The sequence below is a fragment of the Pteropus alecto genome, unplaced genomic scaffold (genome assembly GCF_000325575.1).
Source record: "Pteropus alecto unplaced genomic scaffold, ASM32557v1 scaffold50, whole genome shotgun sequence".
NCBI classification, from domain to species: Eukaryota; Metazoa; Chordata; class Mammalia; order Chiroptera; family Pteropodidae; genus Pteropus; species Pteropus alecto.
Window position 1 is genome coordinate 9,822,530 of NW_006431918.1, and position 14,389 is coordinate 9,836,918.

General features: G+C 37.6%; 1 protein-coding gene across 2 annotated transcripts in view; it reads right to left on the minus strand.

The window, feature by feature from the left end:
* ARHGAP10 (Rho GTPase activating protein 10) overlaps nucleotides 1-14,389 on the minus strand; it is a 242,147-nt gene that overhangs the window by 104,298 nt on the left and 123,460 nt on the right. For both annotated transcript variants that reach the window (XM_025042863.1, XM_006906273.3), the window contains exons 11-13: nucleotides 12,908-12,989; nucleotides 10,712-10,757; nucleotides 8,735-8,800 (exon numbers count right to left, since the gene is read on the minus strand). In XM_025042863.1, coding sequence (XP_024898631.1) covers nucleotides 8,735-8,800; nucleotides 10,712-10,757; nucleotides 12,908-12,989 — 194 coding nt within the window. The remainder of the gene's footprint in view (nucleotides 1-8,734; nucleotides 8,801-10,711; nucleotides 10,758-12,907; nucleotides 12,990-14,389) is intronic.

A 14,389-nucleotide genomic window follows, 5' to 3' on the forward strand; every position in this document is an offset into this window, starting at 1 on the left:
ATATGCAGCACGGCACCCGGCATCTGCCACACCCGGGCCTCAACTGCTCACAGAGCATCCTCTCACATTGTACCCGTCCACTTAGCCCTGCCAGGAACACCCCGGGTTAGGTGAACACCAACTATGCCAGTACCTCCCTCTGGAGCAAAGAGCAGTTTTACATGCAGTTTTGGAAAATAGAGATAAGTATCTCCATCTAGAGCAAAGGACAGACATGCTTGCCGGCCATTATAAAAGAGTCATGTTCCCTAAGTTCGGAGCTTTTTTTCTCCTATAACACAACCCACCGCATGTACAAATATCATCTGACCCCCTCTGCAGTACCCTAGGGAATCAGGGCTCAGAGTACCAACACAAAATATAACACTCTGGCTACTGACAGTAAGAAACCGCCCTTCCTCTCTGATCCAGGAGTCCAGTGTCTTCTACCAGTATCCATGGAACTATACAGAATAACTTATCCACATAAAAGCAGCATATGTAGAGGACAATCTGGTGACAGCCAGAGGGGAGGAAGGTTGGGGGACTGGAAGAAAGGGTGAAGGGTTAAAGAAGTACAAATTACTAGTTGATAGATGGTCACCAGGATGGGAGCATGGCAGACAGAATGCAGTTAGCATTAACGTAATGGGTAGGTGGAGAGCCAGAGGAGCGAAAGAGCAATTAGGGGGACCATTTTATAAACCATATAAATGTCTAACCAATGTATTGTATATCTGAAACTAATAATAAAATATTTTTTTAATAAAAAAAGTAGCATAAAACCTCAGAGCCTTCACTGTCTTGAAACTATATTGAAGCTAATCTTTAAGAAAAGAAACCACATCTCCACCATTTTGTCCTCTAATCTCTTTCCTGTAGAAAACACCCAAAACATGTTGATAAAGCCCACTTAGCATGTGCATGCCCAGGAACAGGTAAGTATTAAAGTAAGTTGGAATGGAGGGGACAGCTAAATAGAGGTATATTTTATTTTCAAATTCATCACTCATTTAGCTCAAGTGTAAGTAGTTACAAAATTTTACTTACATAAGTCAGTAAAGAGATTCAAAGTCAAGCCAAAAGTTGGCTGTTGCTTTTTGCAATGCTCCTTTCATCCGTTCTCTACAGAGATCAGAACATTATTAGAAAAGGCCTAATAATAGTGTCTCACTGCTGCCATCTGCCTCTCCACCTCAGAGCAGCTGTGGCATCAGGGTCTAAAGCAATTTTAGGCAATCCTGGACATCTCTGTTTTCGGAAAGCTTGAGACAATCTCAAAGCCATGGTCTTCGTCTTGAGCCTCTTCCTTTTTCTTCTCTGCCCCCGTCCATGTTATTGCTCAAGTGTCCACAGGACACTGAGGAACAGAAGGCTGAAAGTCAAACCAGTTAATTTTGCTGCTTGTTATAAGAGCCACATAAAATTACTAGACAAACTGAATTATGGTGATTTCTCTTCCTATGTAAATTACTCTCTTTAAAAAACTAAATATTTCTCAGTGCACCCAGTGTCTTGAGTCAATAATGGGACTACCTAAGTATGACTGTCTTCAACTAATAGATTTATCTATAGATAAGCAACTCACATTTACTGAGCACTCAACATATGCCAATGCCCCAAGCATTCTCTTAATTCTCACAACTCTACTAAGGGGATTCCTTCCATTAGCCCCTGTTACACACACAAAAAAATCAAGAAACAGAGAGGTTAAGTAACTAATTTGGTTGCATAGCTAATAAGTGGTGAAACAGATGCCAATGAAGAACGAATTTTGAGCATTACTGACTTTTGAGCTCGTGCTCTTCACCACTGTGTTAACAATGCCTCGAGAATCTTCCAAGAAAATGCCACAGACCTCATCAGTATCTGAACCCAACGCACAGAACCTAGCATGCCTACTTTGTAGCAAACTAGCTTAACCATTTGTCCCTATTAATCTTACTCAACCTGGAAACTAACAGCTTTGGAAGCTTATTTGTTCTTAAAACAAATAGGATTACTAATTGAGAAAATGAATAATCAGTCCTGACTCGCCTAGATTTAGTATTTCGGTTTTGCATTTGCATTTTTGCAGACACCACAAGACTCTTCAGCTCCCTCCCACATAAGACTGTCCTCTGTACCCACCCACACGCATCTCACACCCATTATGATTAAAAAAGAGTGAGCAAGAAACTCTAGTTTACTTGCTGTAAATTTTGTGGGGACAGCTGTTCTTTATCTTCTTCATTTTGCACTTAATTTGCCCTTAGCAATTTAAGATTAATGTGCAATCACAGTGAAATGTATTGCAAGCTCACTCTGGGCGTCATCCCACAAAGATTGATACTGAAGCCCTACGTTACCCTCTTCTTGCAGCCCCATCCTGAAACCCCAGACAATTCCAGAAATGCTCTGGAAGCACAAGAATCTTCAACCTAACTTCAGAAAGGGTTTCCAAAAACCTAAAACTTTCCTTTTCAAAAAAGAAAAATTCACTTTTACGTGCGACAAATCTTAAGACTGTCACATCTTAGAGGTGGCTTCCTACTTCCATCCCATGAATTCACAGCTTGTTACAAAGCTGAATCTGATAACTGACAGCTTGCCTAGACCGACATTTTAATGCCATACTCTAGAAATTAAAGTGAATATTCAAATTATTCACATATGGAACTTTTTTTTTTTTTAAGGGAAACTTCATAAACAAAAGTGGCATACAAGTTTAGTTTTAAATCGCAATGGCTATTTAAAAAATAGCAACTAAAAGAAGTTTTTCAGCAAAAGCACCTTACTTTGTTTGTGCATATTTTACAATGCGTGCACCTGAAAAACGAGGAGTCACGCAGGCCCGGAAAAAGATGAGATACTGGCTATGGGAGGCAGTTCCTCTTCCAGAAGGGGAGTTATCCACTTAAAGAAATCATGCAGTTAATCGCCAAGATCTAAAACCATAAGACTCTTCCACATGTAACATGATATATCTTTCTATCTATGTGTAAAATATTACCCAGAATTCAGAGATGCTGACAAATTCATAAAGTAGTAAAAACCAATCCTATGCATGTTATTTGAAAGTACTAATTCCAACCACATATAGAATAAATCCTTCCAGTTATATAAATTGTTGGAACATGTAATATTGCCAGTGTGGCATTTTAATCAAATCTCTAATTACTCAAGCAAAAAGCAATTGCTTATTGAGTGATAACTGTGTGTGTAAGAGGCAAGCAGAACAAAAGACATTAAAGTTCCAGAAATAAGATAAATTTGTGAAGTGCATAACAATACCAGGCAATATAAATGTCAAACGAGGAACATGGGCGTTTCACAATTAAAACAATTCAGGGGAAGGATGGAAAGGGGACATAAAGAAATACATTTAATGAATATCTACTAAGCACAAAAATTAGCCCTTTCATTCTCTCAAATGTGGGTTGTTGTAGACAGTGTGAATGAACTTCTAGTCACATGCTTTTAGAAACTAAATGCCTATCTTACTGCACCACTTTGGAGCTTAAACCTGACAGTTCTTTATCATTCCACAGAAAGGTACACCTCCTTCAGAGTACCAGAATGCCTGCATTTCTCCCACACGCCTCTCGTGCCTTCCTCTGGTCTTGCCCAATGTCTCTTTTTCTTTTAAAAAAAATTACAGTTGACATACAATAGTATATTAGTTTCAGGTGTACAACACAGTGATTCAACATTTAAATATCTTATGACATGATCACCACAATAAATCTAGTAACCATCTATCACCACACGTTATTACATTGTTGATTATACATTACAGTCCCATGGCTTATTTTCTGACTGTAAGTTTGTACTTCTTAATTCCTTTGCTCTTTTACATCCATCTCCCCTCATCCCTCCCCTCTGGCAACCATCAGTTTGTTCTCTGAATTTATGAATCTGTTTCTGTTTTGTTTTGTTGTTAGATTACACATATACGTGAAATCATAATTCCTCTGCCAAAATTCTTCTGTCTGACGCTCCACATCTGTGTACCTGGACAATTCCTCCTTATCCTTCAGAACCTAGCTTAAGCACTGGGTCCTCAAGAAAACCCTGGGTCACTGGTGTTTTGGAGGCCCAGGAGAAGAAGGAGCCCAGCATCTTCTTCCGGAGATGCAGGAAGAACATGAGACTCCATCGTGAGAGAGCCACAGGTCATGGTGGCTGCACAGGAATGTTTATTTTCAACAAGGTTAACAAAGTGGAGGAAAGGCTATCTAAAATAGCTTGAGAATAATGGGGATGTCTTCCCACAAAGGGATAAACTACTACAGGGCACCAGAAACCGGGGGTCATGCAAAGATAGGCAGAAGGGGCTGGAAGTGAAGCGGCGGAGTAAATGAACAAGAGGTGCCATGAATACTTGTGAATTTGCCTCAGATTCACCTCCGAAGCAGGTGAAACTTGGACTCTCGTAACCCCAAAGCTACGTGGAACCATGACCCGGGGGCCTGATAAACTCTACTCTTTCGGGAAAGCCCTCATGGCTTCATCTATCCTCTACCGGCAAAAGAAAACTCTCTCCATCTGACTGTTCTTATTGGACTTCTCACTGTCTACAGCAGAGGCCCAGCCGCCACCAATTCCAATTCAACAGAGCTGGATTGGACTCAGGAAATCTGCATTTTCAAGAATCACCACTGGTGATCCCGACATATATGTCATCAGGTCTGCCATGGACTGCTGAGTACCCTGATACCCTCAGTTTCCCAAACTAAAACGTGAAAGTAAAATTCCTTGCAGAACTCTGATCCTTTCTGTACAACCAACCGCTAAATGTGACTACTTCATCTGCGAAATCATTCGGATGTATCTGTGCTATCTGACTCCAGCTGAATCTATCTTCCCAAATCAGCTGCCTCCCCTATGGAATACTCTAGCTTAGGCAGAGTTCTTTTGCACTAAAGTATCATCCATGAAACTACCATACTCATATTTACCTAAGCCTGCTACTCTGCTGTCCACCACCCTCAAACCCAACTCCTTCACAATTAAATGCAAATGTCTGAGTATCTGCTTTTTCTGTTTCTCTGTGCTTCCTCTCCAATCAAGTCTGGCTTGTTTTCTGTCTCTACAACTCTGCTGAGATTTCTCTAAATGACAAAATATACCTCCCTATCCCTCAAATCTAAGGAAGCCTATTCCTAAACAAAGTCCCTCAACCAATATCAAGTACTCTGCAATCCATCAGCATGCATCCAAATTCTCTTAACCCTTGCAAACTTGTAACATTTAGATTTTACTACCTAGTATACTTCAATTTTTTACAAATGTCTATGTTTTGCCTACTGTTACTGGATCAAGGATTATATGTAACAGACCTTTAATATGTACTCCCAAAGGCCTAGAGCAAGGCTACGCACACCCTGTGATTGTTCAATAAATACCAGTTCAGATTAGAATTAGGGTTTAACCATGATAAGTTATCTGTTACTCAGGAAGCAAAGAACATTGTGTCATTTCCTTCAGAATTTTTCTGTGTTGGTTGTTTGGGTTTAGGTTGGTTATTTTAAAATAAAATGAGGGGGGAAAAAAAAAGACTCCCTATGCAGCAGGACACTATAAACAAAAAGCTAACAATTAATTGCATATTCCATTTCTCCAACATAAGCAATTCAAGGATCAGTGGTTTCCAAACATTGTTACATTATTAGAATGCCTGGGGAGTGTTTAAAAATCCCACTTCCCAGTTTACATCTCATAGCAATGAAGTTATACTGACTGGGGGTAAGAGCCAGACAGTAGTATTTTTTAAAGATCTCAGGTGATTCCAGTTTTCAACAGTGTTTGGGAAGGACTGCTTTGGCACACATGAGCAGTAATTTCCTAATAGTAGTCAGATGGCCTGGTTCCATTAAGAGCTGGTATATATCATTAACAAATATTTGGGAAACGGATGAAAGATTAGTTGATCTGACTGACAAACATGCCCTAATTTCATGAGCAAATGACAATAGAAATGAGAGCTTTTAATTGATGCTGATATTGTAGTGAAATGAGGTTTGCTCTCATCTCAGGAGTAACTGCTAAACAGTCCCACTCTGGCCGAGATATATTAGCATCTACATATGTTAACATAAAGTATATATGTTACCTAACACTATATTATGTTAATGTCATATACTATATAATCAAAGATTTGTTAGCACACTAAAAATGTTATCTTTTCTTAGGGTACTAAGGACTATAGTAAGTTTTAGATGTTTGATAGTTCAGTGATGTCACAAATAAGATTAATAATAAAAATGTCAAATGTCGTTTTTAAAAGAACATGTTATGAAAAATATACACTAACTGCTTTAACCAAAACATATAAAATGACAGTTTTCGGACAAAGGCAGTCATGTTTAAAACACTGAAAACGGTGATTAGAGATCATTTTTCAATCAGATCTTCTTAAATGCCTCTAGTCAACAGGCACATAGACCCATGAAGGACACAGCAGTCACTAATGCTATGCACCAAATATTTCCACCCTCTACCAGTTTTCCTGGCTCCTGGGAGGGTCGTGTTACCTGGACTCCTAAGGTCGAGAGGGGTCTTGTGGCTATTTCTGACCAATCAGTTGCGAGGAAATGTAACTTGCTCCAAAAGCAGAGCACTCAGTGGCTGGTCCAAAGCCCTCGAGAGCTGTTTCCCTTTGGCAAGGCAACCAGGCACTGGTACACGCACGTATCAGTGATGAGCAAAGCCTGGCTTCCAAGGCCTGAGTGAGAGCTAAGTCCTGTTTTAAGCCATGGAACACATGCAGGTTTCTTGTTACAGGAACATAAACTGGCTTTATTCCGACTGATGAAAAAAGTGAGGCAACATCACTTGTAGCATAAAAAAGGCCAACAGCCACAAAGCTGACTGGGTGGAAATCATTACATTATTAAGACCGAATTCCTCGAATGAACTTCCAAACTAAGCATAAAAGCCTCACAGATTCTCTGATGTTCCTCATCGTTTTTAATATGATCTGACAGTTGATCTTTTTAATTCTATTTTTAGTCTTTTACTCCATTAAAAACAAAAGGCTTTTGTAATGGAAGACCTTTAGGAATAAAAGATTTCAAAAGAAAAACATGCTTTTTAAAAATTTTTAAATGGGAAAATCTAAAAATGTTTAGACTCATTCTTCTGTTAAAAACATCTAATTTACATATTTATAATAAAAACAAATTCAATATATGCAGATTCCAGTACATATGTTCTATTCAATGTACATAACACCCTAAAAAAACTACACGCACTGATCAGAAAGAGTTCTAGACAGATTTTTATCTGTTCAGAAAGAAGTAAGTATGTATAAAACATATATTTGGGGGAAATGATTTATCAAAATAATAAGCATGCAAGTGATACAATTACGGTTCTTAAGAAGCTCAAGAAAAACAAAAATATGAATAAAAAAGTGAGAGAGATGAAAATCACAGCATTTTTTCTAAGTTCTGGAAATTCTGAAGCACTAGGAAAATGAAGAAATTTGTTAGCTCAACTTCAGTGCAGGTTTAAATGAATGAAAAATCTGTCAGAGCCTGAATTGCCATTGTAAGAGTATGAGAGAGAAGGCTTTCTGTGGCTTGGATTTTTATTATTGATGGGCAAATCCCCAAATCATGAAACAGCTCAGCTCACATTCATCTGTTATCCAGCATTCTAATTTCACAGGTGGCAATCTTGGCATTATAACAAAGGCCTTGTTTTGACAGAAAACATGAATGCGATGCTTCGTCTCACTAAGTCATCCAAAATAGGACTGGGATATGCAGTGTACGAAAGTGAAATATTCCTTTATCCATACACTTTACTAGGTCTCTAAACAAAGAGAAATTCAACCTCCAGAAAGAGCCTGTTTGCAATGTTCAAAATTTAGTTTCTCTAAAGTCTATAAGAATGGTTACAAAGTGCCAGAGCCCTATTTTTCCTTAGGGACTATAAAGAAAATGCCTTTGAGCCTGTGGTTGAGGAAAGGATTAGCTAGCCTTAAATTTAAAATAGAAGCAACCCAAACATTCATCAACATGTGAATGAATAAACAAATTGCAGTTTATCCATCTAAAGAAATACTACCTAGTAATAAAAAGAAAATGAGCTAAGAATACATCCAACAAGATGAATCTCAAAAGCATCATACTAAATTAAGAAGCTAGACTCAAAAAACTATACACTGCATAATTCCATTTATATAAAATGCTAAAAAAAAAAAAAAAATCTAAGTGATAAAAAGCAGTTAGCTAAGTGGCTTATCAAAGGCCAAGGAAGGAACAGAGATTGATTGCCAAGAGGCACAAAAGAATTTTGACCAGAGACAGAAATCTATGATTGTGGTAGTAGCTATATAACTGCATACATTTGTCAAAACTCATCAATTTGTACCGTTAAAATCAGTGAACTTTATTGCATATATATTGTACATCAATGAAGCTGATATTTAAATGGAGGCTGACAAGACAATGGAAGATGGAAACATCTTAATAGTGCATGATCAAAAAGTGATTAAGATTGGCAGCCCAACACTGCTGATTCTTCTAATAATTCTCATTTTAGCACTGACTTCATGTTTCAATGCAGGGGAGAAATATGTAAATAAAAAAGGAAATCTCCCCCATCATAATAAATGAACAACTGAAACTGTGACACTTAGAATGTGCCTTTTGCATTAATGGTTTTCACTTTACAACACTTAACCATGCAACAAGCATTTTAAATGACTCTTAGATTTTTACATACCCTTATGCCATTCATGAACAAACTGATTCAATCATGTTACCTCGTGTTTCAACTGCACTGATGCATTTTCTGATAATTGTGAATCCCATCTTATCCAACTGTGCACCTAAAATAAAGAGTTATCAAATATTAAGGGTGCAGTTAAAGACTTACAAAAACAAAAAGAGTTTTTTAATTAAATTTATTATTTCACTATTAAAAAAGTTAAAGTTATATATTGTCTGTTTCAATAATGTAAATGAGAATTTAACATATTTAGGAAAGCACTTACTGGAATATTAGGACATCTATTACCGATAATTTATAAACTTTAAATTTATAATTAATATAATTTTATATTAATAAACATAACTTATTTTAACCAGTGGAGAAAAAAGTGATAAAAATCTTTAGGGTAAGCTATTCAGAAATAGTTGAGATATATTTTGCCAAAATCCCAACACCACCTTAGTTTTTTTAAAAATTATATGTGAATGAACGTTTTAAAATTACTTGACAGTTGGAGAAATAAAACAAACTTTTTTTTTAACCTAGGGGAAAATATTTAAGAAATACTTCTTAAGAATATTATTTGGGTCATGAGCTTCAAAAAGAGTTTCATATTTTATACCATGTTCTAAGCATTTAATATTTATTATTTTCATAATGAATTTAAAACAGATGATTCATGTAAAAGATTTTGAAAATATAATTTTATATGTATTTTTTTAATACAGACACTTGCCTATGATTAGGCTGGCATATCTGAACAGCCTAATAAAAGATAATTCTTGTTTCAAAATGAAATCAGGGAAAGCAAATATTTTAGTCTGAATTTAGAACTAGAGGAGAGCAATACTAACTCTTGGCTCTCAGAGGGGATAGCGTGAACAATCCATGAATATAAACTTTGCAGGTTTAATGCTAAGCTTGAAGAGAATTTTAATAAAGGAAATTGGGCTGTGGTTTACTGTTTAAAGATTCACTATTCACAACATTTTATAAAATGCAAGTGTTTCCCTTTGCTTGTGAAAACTTTTTTCCTCACAAAAAAGGCATGTTTCCATTTTTCTATAAATAAGAAAGGGAAAAGAGAAGAAAAAAGAGAAAAGGGAAAGGAAGGAAAGAGGGAAAAGAAAAGAGGAAGAAAGGGAGGGAGGGAAAAGTGGGGAAAGGGAGGAGACAGACAGTAGAGAAAAGGGGAGGAGGGTGGGAGGGACAGAAAGAAGAAGGTGCTCCTGACATTTACAACTTCCCACGCACGGTTTCCAACACCAGGCTAGAAGAGATGTCTTCTATTCAAGCATTGACTTGAGAGATAGGCACATCACGATAATTTTGAAATCGTGTGTTACGTAATATTGTTTCCAAACTGTGGACATGCGATAAATGTAGTCTTAACTTCTCCAAAGATATCAAAATTAAATTCATCAAGAATCCAGCAAATCTGATCATATTTTTGGTTCATCTGTTTAAAAATCAAGAGTACAGAGCCAAGCAGTACTTTATGCTCCTCTAGTGCACACAATGCAAGTGAAGATCACTGTCTTAGAATACTTGGCCATTGTCTATTATTTTCTAAGGTGCAATGGCCTAATGTTCATATAGCCACTTTCAGAGACTTTAAAGTTAAAGGATATCAAGGGTGAGGAGGGTTGCAAACGGGGGACGTGATAAACAGGTCCTACCCTTAAGGAAGCTGAAAGACACATAACTGAAATTCCTATGTGTTCATTTATGGCTAGAAGAATAAATATCGAAGTGAATTATACAGAATATATTTTGGTTTTTGTAGAGAAAGCAATTGTAGAGAAAGACTTTTTTAAAAGCTCAGATATGGGAAAGATTAGTGAGGGTTACAGTAGTCTAGGAAGATCTGAACAGGCCTCCAGTTGAATACGATAGGATATATGTAACATCTGGAGGATTAGCTTAGAGAGAATGCAGAGTGAGTACCCAGCAATAGTCTCACATCAGCAATGAAAACAAGAACACTTGTGAAAAAGAGAGACAGTCTCTTTTAAAAATTAGCACTTACTTCCTTCTGGTCTTGGGATGATGGCTCTATTAAAACTATGGAACAACTAGTAAGAGAAAAAAGAGAAACAATATTTTTAACAAATCAATAAAAATGACTTAGTAGGCATATCTAGAACCATGCAAAAAATACACTGACATTGGTGAATTACCATCATGTGTGCAAATGTCAACACAATCTATTTGTCTCTCACCGAGGTATGTCAAAGCAGCAAAAATAAGATGAAGGGCCCATATTTCTTAAGGAACTTATTGGAAGTTCATGTAAATATGAAATGCTCAATCTTACAATTAACCTCATCTCTTCACCATAATTTCTAAAATTTGGTATTTACTCTATTAAGAGATGACTCCTGCCTATCATCTAAATAACTACATCTGAAATAGCTAGGTAATAATTCTAGGCTGCCTTTAAGAATTCTAGCACTTCCCCGTTATTTGCAAGGCATATATAGCATCTGAAAAAAATATGCAGTACCTTAGCTGTCCCCACATAAACATATAGCTAAAGTCAGTTATGCTCTCTTTAACAACAGGGATATGCTCTGAGAAATCCATCAGTAGGTGATTTCATCCTGTGTGAACATTACGGGATGGCACTTACACAAACCTAAATGGTACAGCTTACTACAGTAATTCTAAGTGCTGTACTTTAATACAACTGGCAGTGCAGTACGTTTATACTAGCATCTCCACAAATACGTAATATGCCCCAAAGGCTACAACAGGCAATAGGAATTTTCCAGGTCCATTATAATCTTATGGTACTACTATAGCATATGCGGTACATGTATGCAGTGCATGATTTCTTTCTGGAGACTTGCCTTTATCTGTGAATCTCGAATTAATTACTTGGCTCTTTAAAAAAGAGATTATATACATCTTTGAGGTTATACTAACTGATATCTCAAGGACTAAGTCAAGTGATCTATTTGCTATACAAACTCACTTTCCAAACCACCTCTTGCATCTGAGGAGATAAGTCCTAGTCAACACACTGTCTTTGCTAGAGGATTAGCATACCCTGTTTTGGATCTCAGTAGCTATTAATGCTCTAAGTACTCTTGATTCCTAGTTAAATTTGAAGGACAAATTAAGAATAAGCACACGAATAAAACTACAGAGCCTAAATGCAGATAAACATGATAAAATGATACAGAAATCTGCTTACTACTTTTTTCCCACAAGGATGATACATTCTCCTGTATAAGGGCTACTTTTAAAAAATATAATTCAGATTTTCCTTTTTCGAACATCCCATCGAGACTGCCACAGGCACTGCTGCCCGGTCACCTTGCCCCTACTGCCCATACTCTCACCAATGTGCCCCCGTTACCAATAGTAATGCTGTCCGTTTCGTAAACTCTATTCTAACAACTCTTTTTACTGCATGACCCCTCTTCCACTTTGCAAACCACACCCTTTTCCTTTTTTAAAATCCTGCTGGAATGGCAAATGCTTTCCAGATAAGCCCACCTAGTACCTGCACTGGCAATTTATTCAGTTATTATACTTGAAGCAGAGTTTATTTAAATTGATTCTATGGCGTTTTCTATAATTATCCTCACTAAGTCCCCAATTCAACACGCAATCTGCCCAATTCTCAACTCCCAAAGGTCAGCAGTCCACTTTAATGAAAGTAGTATTTGAATAAAGACTGAATTCCTGTGCCTCTGGATCTAAATCCCTGCCTTTAATTTATTCCTGAACCAATCTGAAGATAGAGGCCCATTCACTAAAGTTGCATGATATTGCATACAGTAATCCATTAGGCTAAACCATAAATTGCTAAGTCAATTACAGCAGTCACTTATGATACTGCCTGCACTGCTTCATATTTACTGATCCATCTTCACTGAGATCAAAATGAATTGCAAGCCTTTATTGTGCTCATCACCCAAAGTACCATCAGGTAGGAAGGAAAAATGGGGAATTTAGATGACTTCCTCAAGCAAAGCAAATGCGAGTGGCAAAGTCAAGAAACATCAAAAGTAAAAACTAATGATACACCAGTCTTATGTGCACCGCTGCCACCTCAAGTCAAATGACTAGAATACTGAGTGCTTCCAAGATGAATTCAAACACCAGTTTCAACGGGGAACATTTTCCAAGTACTACAGAATAAAAATAACATAAAAATGAACACAAGTCAACTCCAAAGGATTTGAAATAAAACTGGACCACTGATTATTCTTACAGCCTCTTTTCCACCCAGCGCTTCCAGCCACTGCTTCCTTTCCTCTTCTGAGAACGCCTGCATGGTCAAGGGAACGCCAGGCCTGAAAGACACCAGAACAGGTGAGGTTGGTTACTCCAGCTGCCAAAAACAGAGATCCTTTTCTACTTTCTAATGTTCCATGGTGGTGACCAAGGTACTTTAAATTTTAATTGTGATCGATTATGCATCATAAAATTTACCATCTTAACCATTTTAACTGTACAGTTCAGCAGTGTTGAGTACATTACTGAGCAACCAATCTCCAGAACTCCAAAACTCTGTACCTATTAAACAACAACTCCCCATATCCCCCAGCCTGACAACCCCCCTTCTACTTTCTGAGTCTTTAAATTTGACTATTCTATGTAACTCTTATAAGTGGAATCGTACAGTATCTGTCTTTTTGTGACTGGCTTGTTTTACTTAAAATAACATCCTCCATTTTCATCCATATTGCAGCGTAGGTCAGAACTTCTGTTTTTAAGGTTGAATAATATTGCATTATAAGTATATACCACAGTTTGCCATCCATTCACCCCTCACTGGACACTTCGGTTGCCTTCACCTTTGTGCTACTATAAACAATGCTGCTGTTAAACACAGGTATACAAATATCTCCTTGGGACTCCGCTTTCAATTCTTTTGGGTTTATACCCAGAAATAGAAGTGCTGGGTGTGACATAATAACAAATATATATTTGGTTTCTGACCCTATTTTCTGGCACACCCTTGGAATCTCTGAAATGTAAGTATCTTTTCTGTATACTAATGAGACGATGGGGCTGGGGGCTTCTGGATAGCCTCACGATGGGGGCTGGCTGCCAGGGGAACCAATCAGGTGATTAGAGGATTGGAACTTTCAGTCCCACCCCACCCTCACCCTTCCCAGAAGGGAAGAGAGCCTGGAGATTGAGTTCAATCAACTATGGCCAAAGACTTAATCGATCATTTCCTACACAAAGAAGCCTCCATAAAAATACGCAGGGTCTAGACCTCCTCCAAGCTGGTGAACACATGGAGGTGCTGGGAGGATGGCATGCCTAGAAAGAACATGGAAGCTCCCAGCTCTTTCCCCCGTGCCTTGCTCTATGTAACTCTTCATCTGGCTGTCAATTTATAGCCTTTAAAATATCCTCCTAATAAATTGGCCATAGTAAATAAACTGTTTTCCTGTGTTCTGTGAGACATCCAATAAATTACTGAACCCAAGAGGGTCATGGTAACCGTTAATTTATAACCAGTCAGTCAAAAGCACAGGTAACAACCGGACTTGCAAATCTCATCTAAAGTAGGGAGGACAGTCTTGTGAGACTGAGCCCTTAATCTGTGAAGTATACACTCATTCTGATTAGTGTCAGAATGGAGTTAAACTGTAAGATACTCAGTTGGTCCCCGCAGAGAACTGGATAATTGTATGGTGTGAAAAATCCAAACAGTTGAAGTGTAGAAGTATTCTGTAAG